This window comes from Hipposideros armiger, unplaced genomic scaffold (assembly GCF_001890085.2).
Source record: "Hipposideros armiger isolate ML-2016 unplaced genomic scaffold, ASM189008v1 scaffold_72, whole genome shotgun sequence".
Taxonomy (NCBI): Eukaryota; Metazoa; Chordata; class Mammalia; order Chiroptera; family Hipposideridae; genus Hipposideros; species Hipposideros armiger.
In genome coordinates this window covers 3,642,735-3,663,060 of record NW_017731422.1, presented here as the reverse complement: position 1 = coordinate 3,663,060, position 20,326 = coordinate 3,642,735, and the positions used below count along the sequence as shown (strand labels likewise).

General features: G+C 39.2%; 1 protein-coding gene across 6 annotated transcripts in view; it reads left to right on the top strand.

Moving 5' to 3' along the window:
- Positions 1-2,801: 2,801 nt before the first annotated feature.
- The window catches only part of UBR2 (ubiquitin protein ligase E3 component n-recognin 2), a 126,003-nt gene continuing 108,478 nt past the window's right edge, over positions 2,802-20,326 (top strand). For 2 of the 6 annotated variants that reach the window (XM_019642732.1, XM_019642733.1), the window contains exons 1-2: positions 2,802-4,478; positions 12,896-13,155. In XM_019642732.1, the coding sequence (XP_019498277.1) occupies positions 4,401-4,478; positions 12,896-13,155 (338 nt within the window). In that variant the 5' untranslated portion in view covers positions 2,802-4,400. The remainder of the gene's footprint in view (positions 4,479-12,895; positions 13,156-20,326) is intronic. The other 4 variants (XM_019642728.1, XM_019642727.1, XM_019642731.1 and 1 more) reach the window with 3 other exon arrangements.

The window sequence follows — 20,326 nt, the reverse complement described above, 5'->3', positions numbered from 1 at the left end:
ACATTACGATTCATAACAGTAGCAAAATTACAGTTATAGAGTAGCAACGAAAATAATTTTATGGTTGGGGGTCACCACAACATGAGGAACTGTGTTAAGAGGTTGCGGCATTAGGAAGGTTGAGACCCGCTGCTCTAGAGGATAAACCTCTTCCAGGGGTGGAAAATGGGGTGATCTAACTTCTTGCTATACAGACTTTCAAACAATATTCTTGTTTTTAGCATCATCTCACCCACTTTCAGAATAACGTGGTGCTTCAAATTTCTAAGTCTTTCAGAGGTCTGTCTGCACATGACAGCTTGATTCATGGTGGGCTGCTCTGCTGCTGGCTTAGGTTTCAGCGTTCTCTAATTGCCGAGTCAGTTACTTCTCATCCATTTGCTTTCCACCTTCTAAATTTTTGGTGCTGTCATTCCCACTCCTAGTCTATTTTTCCTCCCCCCCCCCCTTTACTGTCAGGAGGTATTCAATATGCCAAGTTTAACTGGAAGTTAGAGCTTAGGTTTTAATGCCCACATGGGGACATAAGAAAAGACCTTGGGTCCAAGAAACATGAATTGAAACTGGGATCCCTACATACAGCCAGGGCTTTCAAAGGAATGTAACATCAGTGAAGAAACAGACTACAGAAAAACTCACTGACCATCAGAGGGAAAAGAAAAGGAAGCTTTTAACCTTGACTCTGAGTAGGAAAAAGGACTCTCTGTTAAGAATTTAGGAACAATGCCACACAATTGATTTAAAACTATTAGGGAACCCCCAAGCCAAGAAACTGACATAAAAATTGGTCCTGGGTATATGATACTCCTAGAGTGCCTGGTCCTGAGTTTATAATGTGCCTAGAATGCCAGGCCTTGCAGAAACATATGAAAAGCTACTATGAAGGTACATGCTCTTAACACAGGCCTCTCAAGAGTCCACATCTAATGCTAAGTGAAAATGATCTCAAAATTCATAATTACAAAGTACAGGAAACAATAATTTAAATGAAGATTTGCATACACACACAAAAAGTAAGATTAGATTCCCAAGATTTCTAATGAACACCACTGAAACAGCACATTAAAAAGTGTTAAAGATGTAAAACAGGTTGGCTGAGTGGCTCAGTTGGTTAAGAGCATGAGCTCTGAGCAACATGGTCGCCGGTTCAATTCCCACATGAACCAGTGAGCTGCGCCCAAGCTGAGCTGCCGCTGAACTGCCAACAGGAGGCAGGATGGTCAGCTGGTGAGAGCACGTGCTCCTAACAATAAGGTTGACAGTTAGACTCCCGCATGGAATGGTGGGCTACGCTCACCGGCATCTAAGATTGAACATGGCACCTTGAGCTGAGCGGCCACGAGCTGCTGATGGGCAGCTGGATGGCAACTGGACTTGGAGCTGAGCTAGCTGCGCCCTCCACAACTAAGATTGAAGGACAACAACTTGGCTGTTCCCCTGCCCCAATTCCCCAACACTGTTCCCCTTCCCCAGTTTCTCAATAAAAATTTTTAAAAAGTTATAAAACAAATATTTAGAACCATAAATAAATAATCAGATATTATGAAAGAATAGAAATGTCTGAAAATGAACTGAATTTAATCTCTAGAAATGAGAAATGAAGTCATTGAAAATAAAAACTCAGTAGATAGTTCAATATCAGGTAAAAAGAGAATTTGCACACCAGAAGATATATCGAGAATGCAGCACAGACAGTTAAAAGTATGGAAAAATGAAAAAGAAATGAAAAGTCATGGAAAATATAGAAAAGAAAGTCAAACAGAAGTTCCAGAAGGAGGAAACAGAGAGAATGTAAGAAAGGTAATTATTGAAGAACTAATAATATCTTTGAAGAGTTACTTAACCATATACCTTAGTCACAAAGCAAATGTAATCAAATACCAAAGAATCTATACCACATAGGTGGTGTTTTCTGCCCACAGTACGATACAATGAGAAATCAGTAATATAAGATAGAAAAGCCACACATATTTGAAAATTTGAAAACATACTACATGGGCCAAAGAAGAAATCATAATAAAATTCGAAAATATTTAGAAATGAGTGATAATGAAAACACTATATACCACAATTTCTAGAATATGGTTAAAGCAGTATATAATAGAAATGCATTACTTTAATGAATCTGTGATTCTCAACGTTGGTCCCAGGACATCCAGAAACTTGAAAGAAATGCAATTTTTAAGTCTCTACCCAAAACATACTGAAACAGAAATTCTGAAGGTGGGGTCTAGAAATCTGTATCTTATCAAGACCTCCCGGTGATTCTGATGTATGCTCAAGTTTGAGAAGCACTGCCTTAGATGTACATATTGAAAAAAAGAGAAAGCTTAATAGCAAACATCCAACTTGAGAATTTAGAAAAAGAACTCAATCCAAAAGCAATAGAAGGAAGTCAATAATAATGTTAAGTGCAGCAAATTTCTTTACAATCTATTTTACTGGCTTTAATTCTATGTTAGGGCCCTTAGAGAGGTATTATCTTTTCTTTTTTTGAAATCTCCATATTGTTTGGGTTTTTTTCAATTATTTTTTATTGTGAAATACACATTTTTTAGAATTAGTTCCAGCTGTACAACACAGTGCAATATACTTTTTACCCCTCGAGGTGACAACCCCCCTCCCCTAATCCACCGCCCCACTCCCCCCCAATATCATACATATCTATTACAATTCCCTTGACTCCACTCCCACACTATACTCCACGTCCCATGATATATATATATATGTGTATATATATGTGTGTATATATATACATATACATATATATATATATATATAATCACTTACAGTTGATGAGAGGTATTATCTTTGTTTCTAGGTTGTAACAATCTCAGTTTTCCTCCAGGTTAAGGGAGTCCATCAATGCAAGTAAGTTGAGCAAGGAAGAAAGTAACACGTAAAAGAATATTTCAAGATAATCTCATTTTAGGTATCTATGCAGATATATGCATACATTTTTCTGGATAGAATCATAAGAAAGCATTAAAAATGATTTGCTTTGGGGAGAGCAACCTGAGGTAAGGGGGAGTTTTTATTTTTCCTTTTAAAAATATTCCTATTGGGTTTGAATTTATAATCTTATATTACTCTCGTTTTTAAAAGTGGTAACAAGGCTAATTTGGACGATGAGGTTATGGGCAATTTCATTTCCTTAAAACAAACTTGGTTAATATTATAGTATTAAGAACAATAACAACAAAAACATGTCCCAAACCTGGACTGACTCAGAACATTTTTTTTTTTTGCCTAATGTAATCACAGTTTCCTTCTGAGAATAAATTAGTATGCCTGATAAAAATATGCAAGCAATTCCCTGATAAATTCTAAGGGAATTGAAGATTTGTTCTAAAAAACCCGCTCATCCAACCGTTAGTCAAGAGCCTAATTATCTCTAAACAAACATAATTTTCTTTTGTATCTAATCTAAGGATTATCTATTTCTGTAAAACGCCCCCAATCGAGAGTAAAACTTTGAATTGGTTTGATAGACTCCTTTTCCTTTGCAGCAAGATCTGTAATAAATTTAGATAAATGGTAATAACCACATTGCTCGGGAATGTTTTAACAGCAATTAAATATGCGTTAAACCCTTCAAAAACCAGGGTAATGTTCACCTGAATTACGAGTCTAAAGGATGAGGGGATGATAAATGGCAGGGCTATGGAACTGTAGGAACAGAGTGGAATCCATTCATTCGAGAAGTATTAGAGTGCCTACCATAGACGAGGCTTTGAAAAGTACGCCCAGTGTGTCCATGACGTGACAGGCACTGTTCTAGAATCTGGGGATCCAGAAAGGAACAAATGGGGTTAGGGAGAGAAAACTACAGTTCCCACACTATCTCGCCCTTCCGCCTTTTCCCAGGTGCTGGCGTCTTGCCACGCTCCTCTTCCCAGGATTCTAGGCAAGCCCCGCCCCCTGGCCGACACGCGCCCGTTCTCTCGGTAGGACATGGACTGCGACTCGCGCCAGGCCGTCGTGGGCGTGGCCTATGAGGGCTTCCCTTCTTCCTGGCTGTGCCGGAGGCGGACTACAGTTCCCAGAAAACTTTGCTTCCTCTCCTGGGTGTTATTGCCCCTTTCCCGGTGCGGGACACGGTAGCGGCGAGCGGGTGCCAGGCCTGTGGTCCTGTGTGTCCTTCCCCGTGGCAGGGACGAGGCAGTGACTTGACTCGGGCGCTGAGCCCGGGAGGGAGCGCTGGGGGCCGCCGTCCTCCTGGCCGGCTTCCCCTCACGCTCCCGGCTCGCCCGTCTTCTCTCCACCCGCCGCCGCCTGGACGATTCCGGACCGACTGCCTGGGGGCAGAGGTGGCGATATCGGTCGCCGGGGCTGTGGCGAGGCCGCGGCCCTTGGGGCGGCGGTAGCGGCGTCAGCGCTGGGGAGGAGGCGGAGGGAAGATGGCGTCGGAGCTGGAGCCGGAGGCGCCGGCCATCGACCGGAGTTTGCTGGAATGTTCGGCTGAGGAGACGGCGGGGGTGAGTGCTGGGACCCCGGCTGGGACGTCTGTCCCCTGCAGGCCGAGCCCCGTGGGAGGAACCGGCTCCTGGAAGCCCCGGAGCGGCCTGGCTCTGACTTGGGGGGTAACCCGGGCGCTGGGCTCTCCGGCCTCCCCAGCTGGGGAGCGGCCCGGGGACGCCACCGATCCTTCCATCCTCCCCCCTTTATCCTCACGTAGCCCGCAGATCTGCTCTGTGCACCAGCCGCCTTTCCGTTCCCTTTCTGCCCAGGAGAACCAGCAGCTCTTCCGTGATGTCTCCTTTCCCCCACACTCGTATGAAGTCCCCAACACGAGGGCTTTTGCCCTGTATGCCAGGTCTTGGAATAGGGGAGGGAAAGACACTTCCTGGTGTTTTGGGTATAATCGCCCTCCTTGATCTTTCTGATTCCTTTTCCGGACATAAGCGGAGCGTTGGCTCCTCCACCGAAACCTGCTCCCTTAATAGCCGAGTCCCCACTTTGTTTCTGGGACCGCGCTGAGCATCAAAGGATGCAGACGACCGTTCTCCCTCTTCCCCCTCTTCAGTGCGTTTTCACACAGGCTTGGTCCGTCGACAGCATTGATGTATGTGCGGAAAGCAGTGTCTCGACTGAGTGTAAAAGAAAGTAGTGGAGGCTAGGAGAGCAACAAAATAATTTTCCAAGAAGTTGGGGGGTAGTTGGGTGGAGAACGAACGTTATGTAACTTTGGGAGAGCAGCATTCAACACATAGAAGTTCATAATGTGAGGTTTGGTTACAGCGTAGCGGGAGCCTTTATACCCCAGACTTAAACCATTCAAACCCAGTATTGTACTGAAACTGTACCATGAATATGCCCGTATAAGTAACAGAGTTGTAAAAGGATTGCTTTAATAAACGCGATGGCATCTTTCTTCAAGACCTGGGATCACCCATTAGAACAGATTGTCCAGAATGATTATGAATGGACCAAAACAACTTAGGCCCCACCTCTAAAGCCTTCCATTTAAAAAGCTACTAGGAAGGGAGTGACCTCTGAACACAAGTCAACAACCTGAATGTTATGAACAAAATTTTAGTGGGTCACTGTGGAGCTAGGGAGGAGTTATTTTGGGTGAATTGATGAGGACACTAAAGTCAGAGTGGAATAAATGACAGGAGAGGTGAAAAAAGTCTTTGCTTGTTTCTGTTTAAACCAACTTGTTTAGTCTAGGTCTGTTTTCATTGACTTTCTGCTTAGTATTACAACGACTCCAGGATTTTCAGCCCCCCCCCCCAGCCTTTCATTTATCAGAGATTTGAAAAAGAAAGTGAAAGCAGTGTCACAAGTAAACAGTAAAATGGTAATTACAATTTTCCCTATCCATGTTGCCCTATTAATATCCTTACTGATATCTACTGTTATTTACCTCAAAGTAATTTTATTTTATTTTTACTTCCACTGAGTTTCATGTCTGTTGGCTTAGTGATACAGTCTATGTACTCTTATTTTCCCGATTCTAAAAGTGCAAACTACCAAGCAAGTGATTAAAGTTTCTGTTTGTTGAGGCTCCTCATGAGACCTGTACCAGAGACCAATGCTCCTAGTTCTTGTGCAGTGAAATTCTTACGCAGATGCAGCAGGGCAAATGCAATACAAATTTATTAATTTGGACTAATTTGAGTTTGTGAGGAGCTACATTTTACTTTTGCTTTTTATTTTTAAATGATTTTCTGAAAAAAAAGATGGGGAAAAAAAAGTTCAGTCTGAAGGCTAACAAAATTCCTTAAAAAAGATGCAAACTAATATTAAAATACAAGACTCTTCCAGCTATATAACCTGGCCTTTCTTTATGAAGGGTTTATTGTCTGTATTTAGTTAAAACAGCATAACACTTAAAACCATTCTTTCAGCCTCGGCTCCAGGATGGCTCTTTATCACAAATTAAAATGAATTAATAAAGTTTTGTCAGGTTAGAGGTAAATTCTAAAGAGGGTAAACAAGGAAAGAAAGCAGCTTATTACAGCCTTTAGACCTCTGTTACTGGTAGTTTGTTGGGATCACATCCATTTAAAATTACTTAATAAGCACAGGTGTCATCTTTCCCACACTTTATTTACACACTGTTTCTCTTCTATTAGAGAAAAAACTTTTAACTAGTATGCCTCACAAATAGAAGCATGGAAGTGCTCTCTTCAATAACTTTAAGTTTAGGATATTAAAGTGGTCCTCCCTTCTCAGCTTTCTTTTTTTCTTGGTAGAATTGATTCCACAAGTATGACTTTCCTAACACGTCTGAAGTCTATCTACGTTGCATGCTCCATGGATTTAATTATAATGTGTTCCAATGGATGATTATGATTAAGAAGTACATATATTGCTTTTCCCCTAGTATTAAAGAAATACATATTCATTATAGAAGTTTTATGTCTATTGATGATTTTTTGCTTTAAAATGTTTGAATTTTATATGTAATTCAAATATACAATTCAATTCAAAGGTTTTTTTCTATATTCACAGAGTTGTGTAACCATCACTACAACCAATTTTAGAACATTTTCATCATCCCCCGGAGGAAATCCTTTACCCATTAGCAGTCAATCCCCATTTTCACCTAACCTCCCAAACTCTAGAGAGTTACTAACCTATTTTTCATCCTCATACATCTTCCTATTCAGGAAACTTCATATAAATTTCACTTAACATAAGATTTTCAAGATTCATTCATGTTGTAGCATGTATCAATACTTCGTTCCTTTTTTTTTTTTTAAGATTTTTATTGGGGAATTCGGTGATGGGAACAGTGCTGGGGAATTGGGGGAAGGGGAACAGACAAGTTGCTGTCCTTTTGTTCTTCAGTCTACTTGTGGAGGATGTTGCTTCACTGGTCCATGTTGGCACCATCATTGCGCTCTTCCTGGGTGAGGCAGATCAGTCGCCAGCTTCCGGATGGCCGCTCACGCTGGCTGCCGGCTACACACAGTAGCCCACGGCAACCCACTGCAGCAGGGGCTGCAGCCTACCCCGTCGCTGGTGACTCACAGCAGCCCAGCTCCAGGTCGAGCTGTTGTTCAGCATCTTAGCTGTAGAGGGCAGTGTCACTGGCCCTCATATGTGGGATCCAAACCGGGGCCCTCTGGCGTCCCAAGCCAGCTCTTAACCAGCGCGCCACTCGGCCAGCCCTACTTCGTTGCTTTTTATTGCCAAATGATACTTCATTCCTTTTTATTGCAGATACTATATTTTATTTATCCATCAGTTGATGGACGTTTGGGTTGTTTCCACTTTTTGGATATTATGAATTGTGCTGCTATGAACATTTGTGTACAATTTTTTGTGGGGACATGTTTTTATTTCTCTTGGGCTGGTACCCAGGAGTGGAATTGCTGGGTCATATGGAAATTCTATGCTTAACATTTTGAGGAACCCCTAAATTGTTTTCCAAAGTAATTGCATCATTACATTTCCCACCAGCAGTATATGAGGGCTCCAATGTATTTCTCCACATCCTTGTCAACACTTGTTACACCCATTTGTTGGGTGTGAAGTTGTGAGGACCCAGGCCAGGACCTAACAAAGTAGTATCTCATTAGAGTATCTCAAGTGGTATCTCATTTGATTTGTATTTCCCTGATGACTCATGGTGTTAGGCATTTTTTCATGAGCTTATTGACTGTTTGTATATCTTTGGAAATTTCGTTTCCTGTCTTCTTATTTTTAAATTAGATTTTTTTTGTTTGTTTTTTATTATTGAGTTTCATATTATTTTGATTTATGGTTGCTTTTACTTCATTTCTGGAACTCATAATGTGATTTGTTTAAATTTTTCTTAGTGTAGTCCCCAAAACTCCCATTTCAGCACTAGTGATTGTTGTTTTACAATTAACCTATATGTTGGTTATCCTTATTCAAAAGCAAAAGCAAATGTGGTTAAAGGATACAATTTTAATTGGGTATAGAGTAATAAATAATAAGGGAGGCTAACTTCTAGGGGTTCTTTCCTTTTTGTGTTACTGTAGTTGCTCTCTATCCCAAGGCTTAAATTTAGCATTCAAAAGAGGAAAGCTCATGGAAACGTTGTCATAACATGTTTACTTTAGTGGAATGAGTTGACAGTTTCTTTACTTCCCTAAGGAGGACTTCTAATAAGATAGTGCTTATTACATGCACCCAAATTGGAAAGCGCAAGGATTTTTCATGTTAAACACTTACAGTTAGCTTATGTTAGTGAGAATTAATATGAAAAGCTATAGAGTTTATTCTTTTGAGAAATAGGTGAGCCATTATTCTGAAAGGCAGCCAGAAAGTTTGTCCTCCTGCTTACTTTCTCTGCAACTTTTTTTTTCTTTTAATCTACACTGTTGCAGTTACTAATTCAGTATATCTGGTATAGAATTCTCATGTAAAGGTACTTTGCTTTATATATTGTTTAAATTTAATGATGTTAAAATGGCTTGTAATAATCCCAAATCTATTCAGTAGTTTTGAATTTTGAGCATATGCCTGCCTTTCTTGAACCATATTTTTATGTCTTGTTAATAATTTATAATAATATGTAATAAATGATATTTAAAATGAAATGGTTGTTTTATTAATATATAGGGTGGCTGATTTTTCTTTCTTAACCAGAAGCTGGTATAGTTTCTGAATTTTTTTGTTTAAGAAATCTGTGAACAGATTTGACCTGCCAGTGTTGTTGGAGCCACAAAACAATGTAATTTCTTCTGGAAAGCATCTCCTTTTATTTCCCCTGGGTTAAAATTCTGCAAAAGGGAAGTTTTAAGAGAAATGGGAATATAAAAAAATAAAAACAAAAACTTTTTAAAATAAAACCTTTAAATGTGTTGTAAATTAAAATTACCTGAAGCATAACATTCTAGGATCATGAAGGTGAATTCTTTGAATCTCAGTGCTTAATGTTTCATTCATAAATAGTAAATTGCTTAGGATAATTGGACTACATTCATATTTGCTGACAATGGATGAAAAACTGGACATTTACCCTTGGATGTGACCCAGAAAGTGTTTTTTAGTTCAAAGTATTATAATAGATTCTAGTTTGCTTGTGGTTGAAGACTCTGCCTTTTACTGTTGACTTTGATGACTTTTTTTTCCGCTTCCTTTTATAACTACTAAAGAGTGTGTGTGTCTGCGTGTGTATGTGTGCATAAGAGATTTAGATTAGAGCCACTGCTCTAAATGGAGAGAGAATCCTTATTAAACCTGTGTGTGGAATTGTCTCCCAAGAAGTGCTGTGGTTTTACCAGTAGTTTAGGCTCTTTCCTACTTGAATAAAGTAAACACAACAAAGTAACATTTGGAAAAGATAGTTTTCCTTTTGGGGTGCAAACTTTTTCACTGTTTTTGGTCGTAAGCTTCCAACCAGTTCTTTAAATTAGGAACAAGATTTTTACATTTTTAGTAAAAGTTCTCCGAAATGTGAAATTGACTAGAAAGTTAATATATGCTACCTCATGAATACTTAAAATCTCTATGTGTTATTTTTAGAAGGAAGAAAGTGGGCTGAAGATTGTACAAGTAATAGTTAAAATGAAGATTCTTACACTGTTGCCTTATGGTGTTAGATATCACTTGAACATAAACTGTTTTTGCTGAGAATGTAATTTGGAACTTAACTTGTAATCCATAGGTAAACACTGGACCTATAACTTAGCAGTTAACTGTATTTTTGTAAAAGTGAATCATTTCAATTTTTTTTGTTTAAAATTTTTATTTGGTTGAGAGCCAAAATGAGTTGTAATTATAAAAGTAGTACGGAGGACAAATAAACATATAGACAGAATTGGCAGGGGAGGCAGGGGTAAGTGATAGACTATAGAGAAAAGACTTCAGGTTTAAGGAAATAGGGATAAGAAACAAAGGAGGTAGTTTGAAGGGTGCTTTACCTAGGGCTTATTTGATTTAGTCTTTAGAGGCTGCAGGCCTGGATCTGCTTTATCTCTGCTTTTATTAAAACCACACGGAGAGGGGCCAGCCGAGTGGCTCAGTTGGTTAAGAGCTCGCTCAAGAGTTTGAGCTCTGAGCAACAGCGGTTTGAGTCCAGCCCGAGCTGAGCAGCCGCTGAGCTGCCAACAAGTAGGAGGATGGCTCAGCTAAAAAAAAAAAAAAAAGAAAAAAAAAAACCACACGGAGAATCTTTTCCGCAGTATCAGTGTTATGTGCCAGTAAGTGGTATAAACTTATTTATAGTCATTCAGTTAACAGCTTTTACTGAATGCCCAGTGGGGCCAGGTTCTGTTTTAGACCTGGGGGGATATGGAAATTGAAGATGTAGGTGAGGAAATCAGCAGAGAAAGAATCTTAGAGAAAGTGAAACATAAATTGAGATCTGAAGGAGTAGAAAATAGCAGAGAGAGAGGAGCCAATGCAGGTCAGAAGAAGGAGAGAGGAAAGTATGATACCAGGCAGAGGACCTTGTAAACATGTCAGGGGAGTTGACATGATCCTCAATACAAGGGGGTGCTGAACGACATGATCAGATTGGCATTTTGCACGAAGCACGCTGGTAGTGAGGTTGGAAAATGGGCGGTAGAGGGGTAGGACTAATGGGGATCACCAGCTAGGACATTGTTGCACTAATGCTAGTGAAACATCCAGTGAGGGGCTTAGACTAAGGTAGTGCCTGTGGAGATGGAGAGAAAGAACTGAGGAGATTCAGTCAATGTTTAAGAAGCCTAATGGACAAGGCTTAATTGGATGTTGGGGTGAGGAAGAAGGAAGATTTTCAGGTTTTCTGGGTAGATGCTGGTATCTAAAATGAGGAAAATAGGGGGGTTTTGGGTGTTGTGGGGAATCGTTTCAATTTTGAACATATTGAGTTGGTGTTTGACAGGAAAAACTGGTGCTTCTCTTTCTACACTCAACAATACGCTGGCCACCAAATATGTGGGGTGGGGGTGTTCCCCACACCAAGCAATTCTCTAATTCTCTGGACACCAACTGGGTGGGTGTCCTATGATTCAGTTTAATTCTAGAGTTAGTGTTAGATCTCACAGATTACAGGCTCAGCCCCACAGGACTTCCCCCTTCATCACTTAATATGCCAGTCACAAGCAGTGGATCCTTGAATTACCCACAACTTCTGTCTGACTTGGCTACAAATCGGGGGTTTCTGTGACCCTTTCTTTGGGTTCAGTAATTTGCTAGAACAGCGCACAGTGTCAGGGAAGCAGTTTATTTACCAAATTACTGGTTGATTATAAAATGACACAACTCAGGAACAGCCAGATGGAAGAGACACGTAGAGCAAGGTATGTCAGAAGGGGTGCAGAGCTTCCATGCCCTATGCCAGCACCCCTGTGTGTTCACCAACTCAGAAGCTCTCTGAACCCCAACATTTGAGGTTTCTTACATAACCATGATTGATTAAATCATTGGCCATTAGCTGGGTCTCCAGCCACTCCCCTCCCTCAGGTTGGGATAGAGACTATAAGTTTCAACTTTCTAATCACTAGGTTGGTTCCCCTGGCAACCAGCTCCCCAGAGGGGCTAGTTATGAATAACAAAAGACACTCCTTTCACCTTTATCTCACTTATTAGGAAATTTCAAGAGTTTAGGAGCTCTGTGCCAGGAATGGAAAGAAGATCAAATGTATATTTTTCTTATTATAAATCACAATATCACATTATCTATTAGGTATCTAAGTATAATTATCACAGGTAATTGGACATAAAAGTTCGGGGGCAGAAAAGTGGCAGTTTGGGATTTGTTTTTCACAAGGAAAACAAGGGAGAGCTAAGGAAAGGGATGATAGGGAGGTTGATCAGGGAAAGAACGCATAATTGATGGAACCAAGTCTCATGTGGACTGACATTCATAAAAGAGTGATATACTATCTCATTTATTAATCAGAAATATAACTAATATATTGCTGTTCATGTTCACTGTGTGCTCTTCCTGTCGGCAAACTGACAAGGGAATCCAAATCACCATCAGAATATTGGGGCAATCACTTTGTAAGGGATATAAATCACTAATCACTGTGTTATACACCTGACACTAATATAACATTGTATGTCAACTATAATGGAAAATAATTTAAGGATAAAATTGAAAAGAAAAAACAGAATTTGAAAAACGTGTTAGAAAGGGAAGTCAGATGGGCCCAATGGCTAGTGTCTTGTATGATGACTTGTCATTTTCCTGTACTGCCTACTTGTCTCTCGAGTTAACGAGAGAGGCTCCTTTCACTTTAATTTTACTTTCGCTTTAAGTAAAGTAGAATTCTAAAATATTTTGCATTTTAATAAAGTTCTACATTTTACCCTTTTTGGAAAGAAGACGTAGCATTGATGAGTGTTGGCAACAAAATAATTTATAAGACTCTTATCATTATTTTTGTACCTAAAAGAAAATAGAGTAAATGTATTCTAAATTAGTAGTTTATTGACATGGTTTAAAATTTTTTTTTCTCTCTTTTTTTCTTTTTTAAAGAAATGGCTGCAAGCAACTGACCTCACAAGAGAAGTGTACCAGCATTTAGCCCACTATGTACCAAAAATCTACTGCAGGGGTCCCAACCCTTTACCACAGAAGGAAGACATGCTGGCACAGCATGTTTTGTTGGGACCAATGGAATGGTACCTTTGTGGTGAAGACCCTACATTTGGATTTCCAAAACTTGAACAAGCAAACAAACCTTCTCATCTTTGTGGTCGTGTTTTTAAAGTAGGAGAACCTACGTACTCTTGCAGGTAAAATATTGTAATTTTCTTTCTAAGAGGCTCTTGTTTTTACTTGACTTTTTTTTTCCTGAAGCATTACTTTTTTGTTTTAAAATTACAAAGTATTTTACACACACACACACACACACACGGTGCCCAAAAAATGCTTACACATTTTAAGAAAGGAAAAAACTGTATTAAAATTGTAATACTCAATATATACCAATAACAAAAGGTGAATACAAGTTATGTGTATATATTTTTTTGGTGTGTGTGTGTGTGTGTGTGTGTATGTGCGCAAATATGTATGTTGTAATGAATAATTATGAAACAAATATTCATGTAATTATTTTTCAGGTCAAGAAATAGAATATCACCAGCATTCCAGAAACCCACTGTGTGCTTTCTTCCTACCCCATAATTTACTGATGCCTTGACTCTTGTGATAATCACGTCTTTGCTTTTCTTGATAGTTATAGTTATTCTTTTTAATGTTCAGATTATCCCAAACTTGGTCTGTGGGAGCTCCATCACACTGGCTTCTTTGTCCTTTTTGCACTCCTTCATTTATTTATTTACTTATTTTTCTAAAGATTTTTATTGGGGAATTGGGGAATGGGAACAGTGCTGGGGAATTGGGGAAAGGGGAACAGACAAGTTGCGGTCCTTTTGTTCTTCAGTCTACTTGTGGAGGACGTTGCTTCACTGGCCCCATTTGGCACCATCATTGCGCTCTTCCAGGGCGAGGCAGATCAGTCGCAGGCAGGCTTCTGGACGGCTGCTCACTGCGGCTGCAGGCTACACACTGTAGCCCATGGCAACCCGCTTCAGCCTACGCCTTCGCCATCGACTTAAGGCAGCCCAGCTCCAGGTTGAGCTGTTGTTCAGCATCTTAGCTGTAGAGGGCAGTGTCACTGGCCCTTATATGTGGGAGCCAGACCAGGGCCCTCTGGCGTCCCAAGCCAGCTCTTAACCAACTCGCCGCTCGGCCGGCCCTCCTTCATTCGTTTTTGAATGCTGCTTTGCTGTCTGGTTCAGGATGCCCACAGCTCACTTTGTACACACTCTGACCCGTATGTAGAATCATGGTACCAGATGAACTGGGTCCTAATGCTTAGTAGTTGCCAGTCAAAAGACAACTCCGAGATGATTTTATGAGAAGGAACTTTATTGCAAGGCAGCAAGCAAAGATACACCAGGACACATTCCCAGAGCAATATGTCCCCAAACAAAGCATCTAATCCACCTTTATTAGGGGAAATCAGTCATAAACATCAAGGTAGTAGACTTTGTCATTGCAGGTATAGGTGGGGACGTGCTCCTGGGTAGAGGTTTTAGTATTATAATGAGGGAACTTCATGAGGTCACTGGACGGTCCTTCAGGCTGTTCCAGCCAGTCTCAGGCGGTTTCAGCTGGTTCACCCTCTGGTCCTGCAAAACATCCTGGGTTTGTTCCTGAGAAACAGTTCTAGCAGTCATCAATGTCAGGGATTGTATAGGAACAGATAAACATCAGACTAAGTCTTGGTCTTTCTGTGAAACTTTCAGCAAGTTACAAAATAGCATTACACAAACCTTCTAAATTTTAGAGTGTGATCTAAGTGGGGTTACAGGTTAATTGAGGCAACGTTATAACCTCTAAACAAAGGTTAACCTATGCTAGGTTACCTGCGAGGCTACATGTGTAGGTTAGGTTTCAGTCAGCCATTTCTGCAAGGAGTTTCCTTTTAGTTGATAATGATAGTAGAAATCATGATCTGGGTGCTATACCTATGTACTTCTTGCTTCTAGAATGGCTTGACTTTTTTTTTCTTTTTTAATGTTAAGAATTGAGCAGATATACAAGGGTAGAATATAAGGGAGGAAAGTGCCTGTCTCCTTTATGACTTTCTATTCCTATTTCTCAGAAATAAACCATTATTAACATTTTCTTATTTGTATCCTTCCAGAAGTATCTATGCATATAAAGGTGTGTATATATAATTATTTCAAACATGTATATATGTAAACATACATACAAAAGGGAATACGTTATATATATTGAGCTAAATTTTCCTATCTCTAACAAAACCTTGACATCTGTTTATTTCAGCTAATACAGCTAGATTGTGTGGATGTACTACTAATAGAGATATTGTATAACATTTTTTTCCATAAGACTTTTTTCCTGTAAGACTAATAAGCTTAATTTCGGTGAAGGCTTCTGGGTGTCCATGGTAGTCTTTATCAGCATGGTTAGAATACCAATGGAGATATTTTTATACATTGAAAGATTGTTAGATCTAGTTTTTTGTCTGTCTTTACAAAAATCTCTTTGAGTCCTTAATCGATGTTTGGAGCAATAGAGATAGTTTAACCTCATAATTTACAGATGAGGAAACTGAGGCTCAATTGTTTCAGTAATGCTTTTGTAGCAAAAGGAACCAATTTCAAAGCATGCATTTGTATGGCATGTCTTAATTTTCTGTCAGGAGCTTTTCCTCAGTTTTTCTTTGACTTTCATGATCTTTTAACACTTTTGAAGATTACAGGCCAGTGATTTTGTAAATGTCTGTCAATTTGGGTTTGTCTGATAAACTTCATGATTAGATTCAGTTTGCATCTTTCACAGGAATATCACAGAAATCACCTGTTCTCATTGTACCCTATCAAGTAGTGTATGATTTTGATTTGTACCATAACTGGTGATGTTAACTTAGATCACTGGAGTAAGGGAATGCTGCAAGACTTACATTACTCTTTTCCCCTCTGTAATTGGTATTTTGTGGGGAGTATTTTGAGACTGTTAAATATCCAGTTTCTTATCAAGCATTCAATTCATTCATTTATTTATCTCAGTATGTATTCATGGAGTCCCATTATTCTTGTGCTCAAATTGTTCTAGATATGACCAGTGGGAGGTCCTTCAAGCTTTTCTTTCGTCTTTGTTCTTTTTCATGTCCCCATCATTCTTTGAGCACTTCCTTTTTCTTTCCAACACAAGATGTTTCGGCCACATGGACTTTTTTCCCTTCCCCAGCTCTGAAACCAACCATTTCTCCAAGGAGCCTGGTTCCTTTTTTAGTAGAGATTAGTGTTTAGAAATAAAATACTAGGTGTGATTGTCGCTATTGGTATGTCATTAATCCCAGGCCCTCTCAGTGGATCTATATTCTATATCTATCTGTAGATACATATTGAAAGAGTTATTAAAAACCATGCTTTTATATTGATCCCTCTGGTTCCAATCCAACACCATAGGATTCTTTGTCATTGTCTCCCTTTGCATATTTGTAACTCCCTTCTCTGATTAACCTGATTCTCATCCTAAAACTATTATTTGATCATTCCCCTTTATGTAACCACTCTTGCTGTTACTGCCATACAGCTCTGTATAGTTGCCCTCCTTACCCCATTTGGGTTCCACTCCCTGTACTGGGCCACGGTGGCCTCCCTCCACCTCTTGTTAGGGCAGATATGAAATAAGTCTTTCTTTAAGATGCATGGTCCTTAATCCAGGTCATGGCCTTTCTGGTATCTCAGTCATAGGCCTGCGTGGACCAGAATTCCAGAGTCCTCTAGCAATGCTTGTTAGACTCAAGTGTCTCTGTGGCACTCTCAATTTCATAGCAGCCACTCTGCAGTAAACTTGGAGAGTGTCTCCCTGTGCATGGACTGCCCAACCCTCAGCCAACAACTCATTTACTGGTGACCCCCACATAGACTTCTGCTCCTTTCTGGCCCTTCTCCTTTTACACACATTCCACCTTTCTGGTGCCCTTACTCAGGGCTTCTTGCTGTTTCACTTGCCCCAGACTCTAGTGTCAGCTCAGCAGCACCTTGCTGCTCTGCTTAGGCTCTAGCTCACTGTGCCACAGGCGGGAACTTAACGCCCTCGGTGAGAGGCAGAGCCATCACGGGGCTCAATCACCTCATGATGAGTTTCCCTTCTCTTAGTTATTGCAATCTAGTACTACCTGTTCGATGCCTGGAAATAGTTGCCTCATGTATTCATCTAGTTTCAAGATTATGTACAGTGGGAGGGTTAGTTTAGGACCAGTTATTCTGTCATAACCAGAAGTGCAAGTCCCAAAATTAATTTTAACGGTGAAAGTTGCTTATGCTTATTGAGCACATCCTAGGCACCAAAGTTAATGCTTAAGCGCTTTCTTTACCTATAATCATGTTTAATCCTTCTATAAATTTCTGAGCACATGGGCTCAGAGTAGTTTAAGTGACTTACCTGCAGTCATAAAAATTGAAACCAGGGCTCTCTGACTCTAAAGTCCTTGTTCTTTTCCTTTATCTTTCTTTGATTCTCTGATATCGGTCTCTTATGAATTTTTCACTCAGTAAAATGAGGGGGAAAGTAGGAAAAATGTACTGAGTTTTTCTTAGAGCTAAAATTTGTTTAGTTCTTAAATCCTGAGATTCTTTGTTAAAATATTAGTATATAAAACCAAGGCAATTAAGTAGTTTTATTTTTTAATATTCTTAGAGAAAAATTAGCAGCCCTTTTTTCAGTCATTCTACTGGTCCCTGTCACTCAGAAATCTGGGAACTACTACACAGTAGGACTCTGATGCCTAATCAGAAAATCAAGTTGCAATCAATACTGTCTTCTGTACCACCAGGTACATGCAGAGAATATTAAGTAAAAATCATACGTGGTCTGGAGAAAGAGCTTTTAGTGACTCAGAATTGTGGACTTGGCTTGCACCCTTTTCTCCGTCATTATCCAGTTAGGCTAGTCTATGAGCTCCTCTTTCCTAATTGTAGGCCTTTGGCACGCATAATAGTACCTGATACTACTAGGTGCTCAGCAAATATTGTCGAGCAAATGTCTGTTACATTGTTTAAAACACAGGACAGTTTTAAAGCTGTTATTCTGCTGTTCCTACTTCAGTTACTAAATAGCTTTATTCCTGTTTGTTGCACATTTCTATACTTGTCTAGCCGCAATGTTGCATTTGTTATAAACCAGCTACTTTGTAGTATGTTGCTCGTGGTTATGTCCATATCCCATTTTGGGTATGTAAGATTTTTTTAAATCAAGTACTTAGTCTTCAGGTTAGTTACTGAGCCATCTCAGGCAGAGGGGGTTTTATTCCTTTTCTGTCTGGAAATAAAAACTCGAATACAGAAGAGCCACTTATGTCCATTAAGAAGAGTTGTGTATTCAATTTCTTGCTTTTTAAAAAACTTGAAGACTTCATGTCTTTTTAGCAGAGTTCTATTTTAAGACTGTTTCTTTTTAACGTGAATAGTCCAGAGACCAAAATCAGTGCAGTTTTAGTTTTTAAAATATTAGTTGCCTCTAACCATGGATGTGATGCATGAATGAAATTTTACTATATATACTGTAACTGGCTTTTTTTCATTTAGCAATTTGTCTTAAAGATACTTCCCTGTCAGTATATATATAAATCTACATCATTGTTTTAACTGCTGTGTTTCATAGTAAGGCCAGGCCATAATTTACTTGATTACCCTAATATATCGGGAATAGGGAATTTCTAGGGTTTTTTCCTGTAGCAAACCATGCTGCAAAGAGCATCCTGTACATATTTGTACACACGTATTTTTCAAGGGAAATACCTAGAAGTAGAATTTCAATGCTGTGTGTTGTCACTGTGGCCTTCAGTATATTGGAATTTTCCTTGTCTGCAATAGTTTCTCCTACCTGGGAAAATGACAGTAAGTGGGCAGTTGATATCTCCTGGATAATCTAGTCTGGATGCCTGGAACTGTCTAAAATTACTCTTATATTCTTGGTTTGGAGATTTATGATCATTTTTTTTATTCTGCACCAGTTTCGTGCAGGATTGAACACAGAAGTACGTGGGGTATAATTATATCAACTTTACATGTATACCTTTGTATATTAGGAAATAGTAGAACTATGAATAGATTATTATGGGGTAATCCTTTCAGGTAAGGAAACTCAGGTTTATATTATCAAAATTTTCCTATTGGTATCCTATTTGAGTTTTTTAAGGGAAATTTTGCATATTTCAAAAGGCACAAATCTTAATTGTACACTTGACAATAGTTAACCTCATGTAATTCACATTCTGTCAAGATACAGAACATTTCCATCTGACTAGAAATTTCCTTGTTACCAGCTTCAGCTTCTACATAACCACTATTCTGGTATTTTCCCTTTAGATTAGGTTTGCCTGTTCTAGAACTTCATAAAAATGAAATCATACTCTTTTGTGCCTGGCTTCTTTTACTCAGTATAATGTCTGTCAGATTTATCCATGATGTTATTCTTAGAAATTGGTTCCATTTTTATTGCTGAGTAGTAGTCCATTGTATGAAGGTACCATAATTGCCTATAATCTGTAGTCCTGGTGGTGAATGTTTGGCTTGTTTCCGCTTGAAGCTATCATGAGTAAAGCTTATAGGACCTTTTGTTTGAGCAGCTCATTCTGTTTTTCTAGTGGAAATTTTTAAAAATGTAAAGGAAAGAAAATAGTAATTTATTTCATAAATGATCATTTATGCCAACATTATTTTACATGCAACATATTAAAGTATTAGTCATTATTATCCTGTACTGAATCATACTTCTATGTGTTTAATATACCAGATAGCATAAATCTTGTGCTATTTAAAAACCCACAGCTTTTTATGACACATTTTAGGAATATTAAGACACCATTAAGTTGGGCCTTTCTAGACTGTAATCTAATACAGTGAACACTCTTAGCTGATATAGTAGTTGCTGGCTGTGAGCATTTGTAAACAAGTCTTTTTGTAGACATGTGTTTAATTTCTCATAGATAAATCCCTAGGAGTGGAATTGCTGGGTCACAGGGCAGGTATGTGTTGAACTTAGTAAGAAACAGCCAAACCTTTTTCCAAAATGGTTTTTCATTCCCACCAGTAATGTATGCAAGTCCCACTTGCTCCATATTCTCACCAACTTTTGATATTGTCAGTTTTTTCAATTTCATCCATTCTGTATAGTGGTATCTCATGGTTTTAATTTTCTCTGATAACTAATGACGGTGCAATTTTATATGTGCTCATTGCTCATCATCTAACTTCTGAAGCTTTTGTCATTTTTTTTATTGGATTGTTTGTCTTTACTATTGAGTTTTTGTTTTGTTTTGTTTTGTTTTTATTGGGGAATTGGGGGGATGGGAACAGTGCTGGGGAGTTGGGGGAAGGGGAACAGACAAGTTGCTGTCGTTTTGTTCTTCAATCTAGTTGT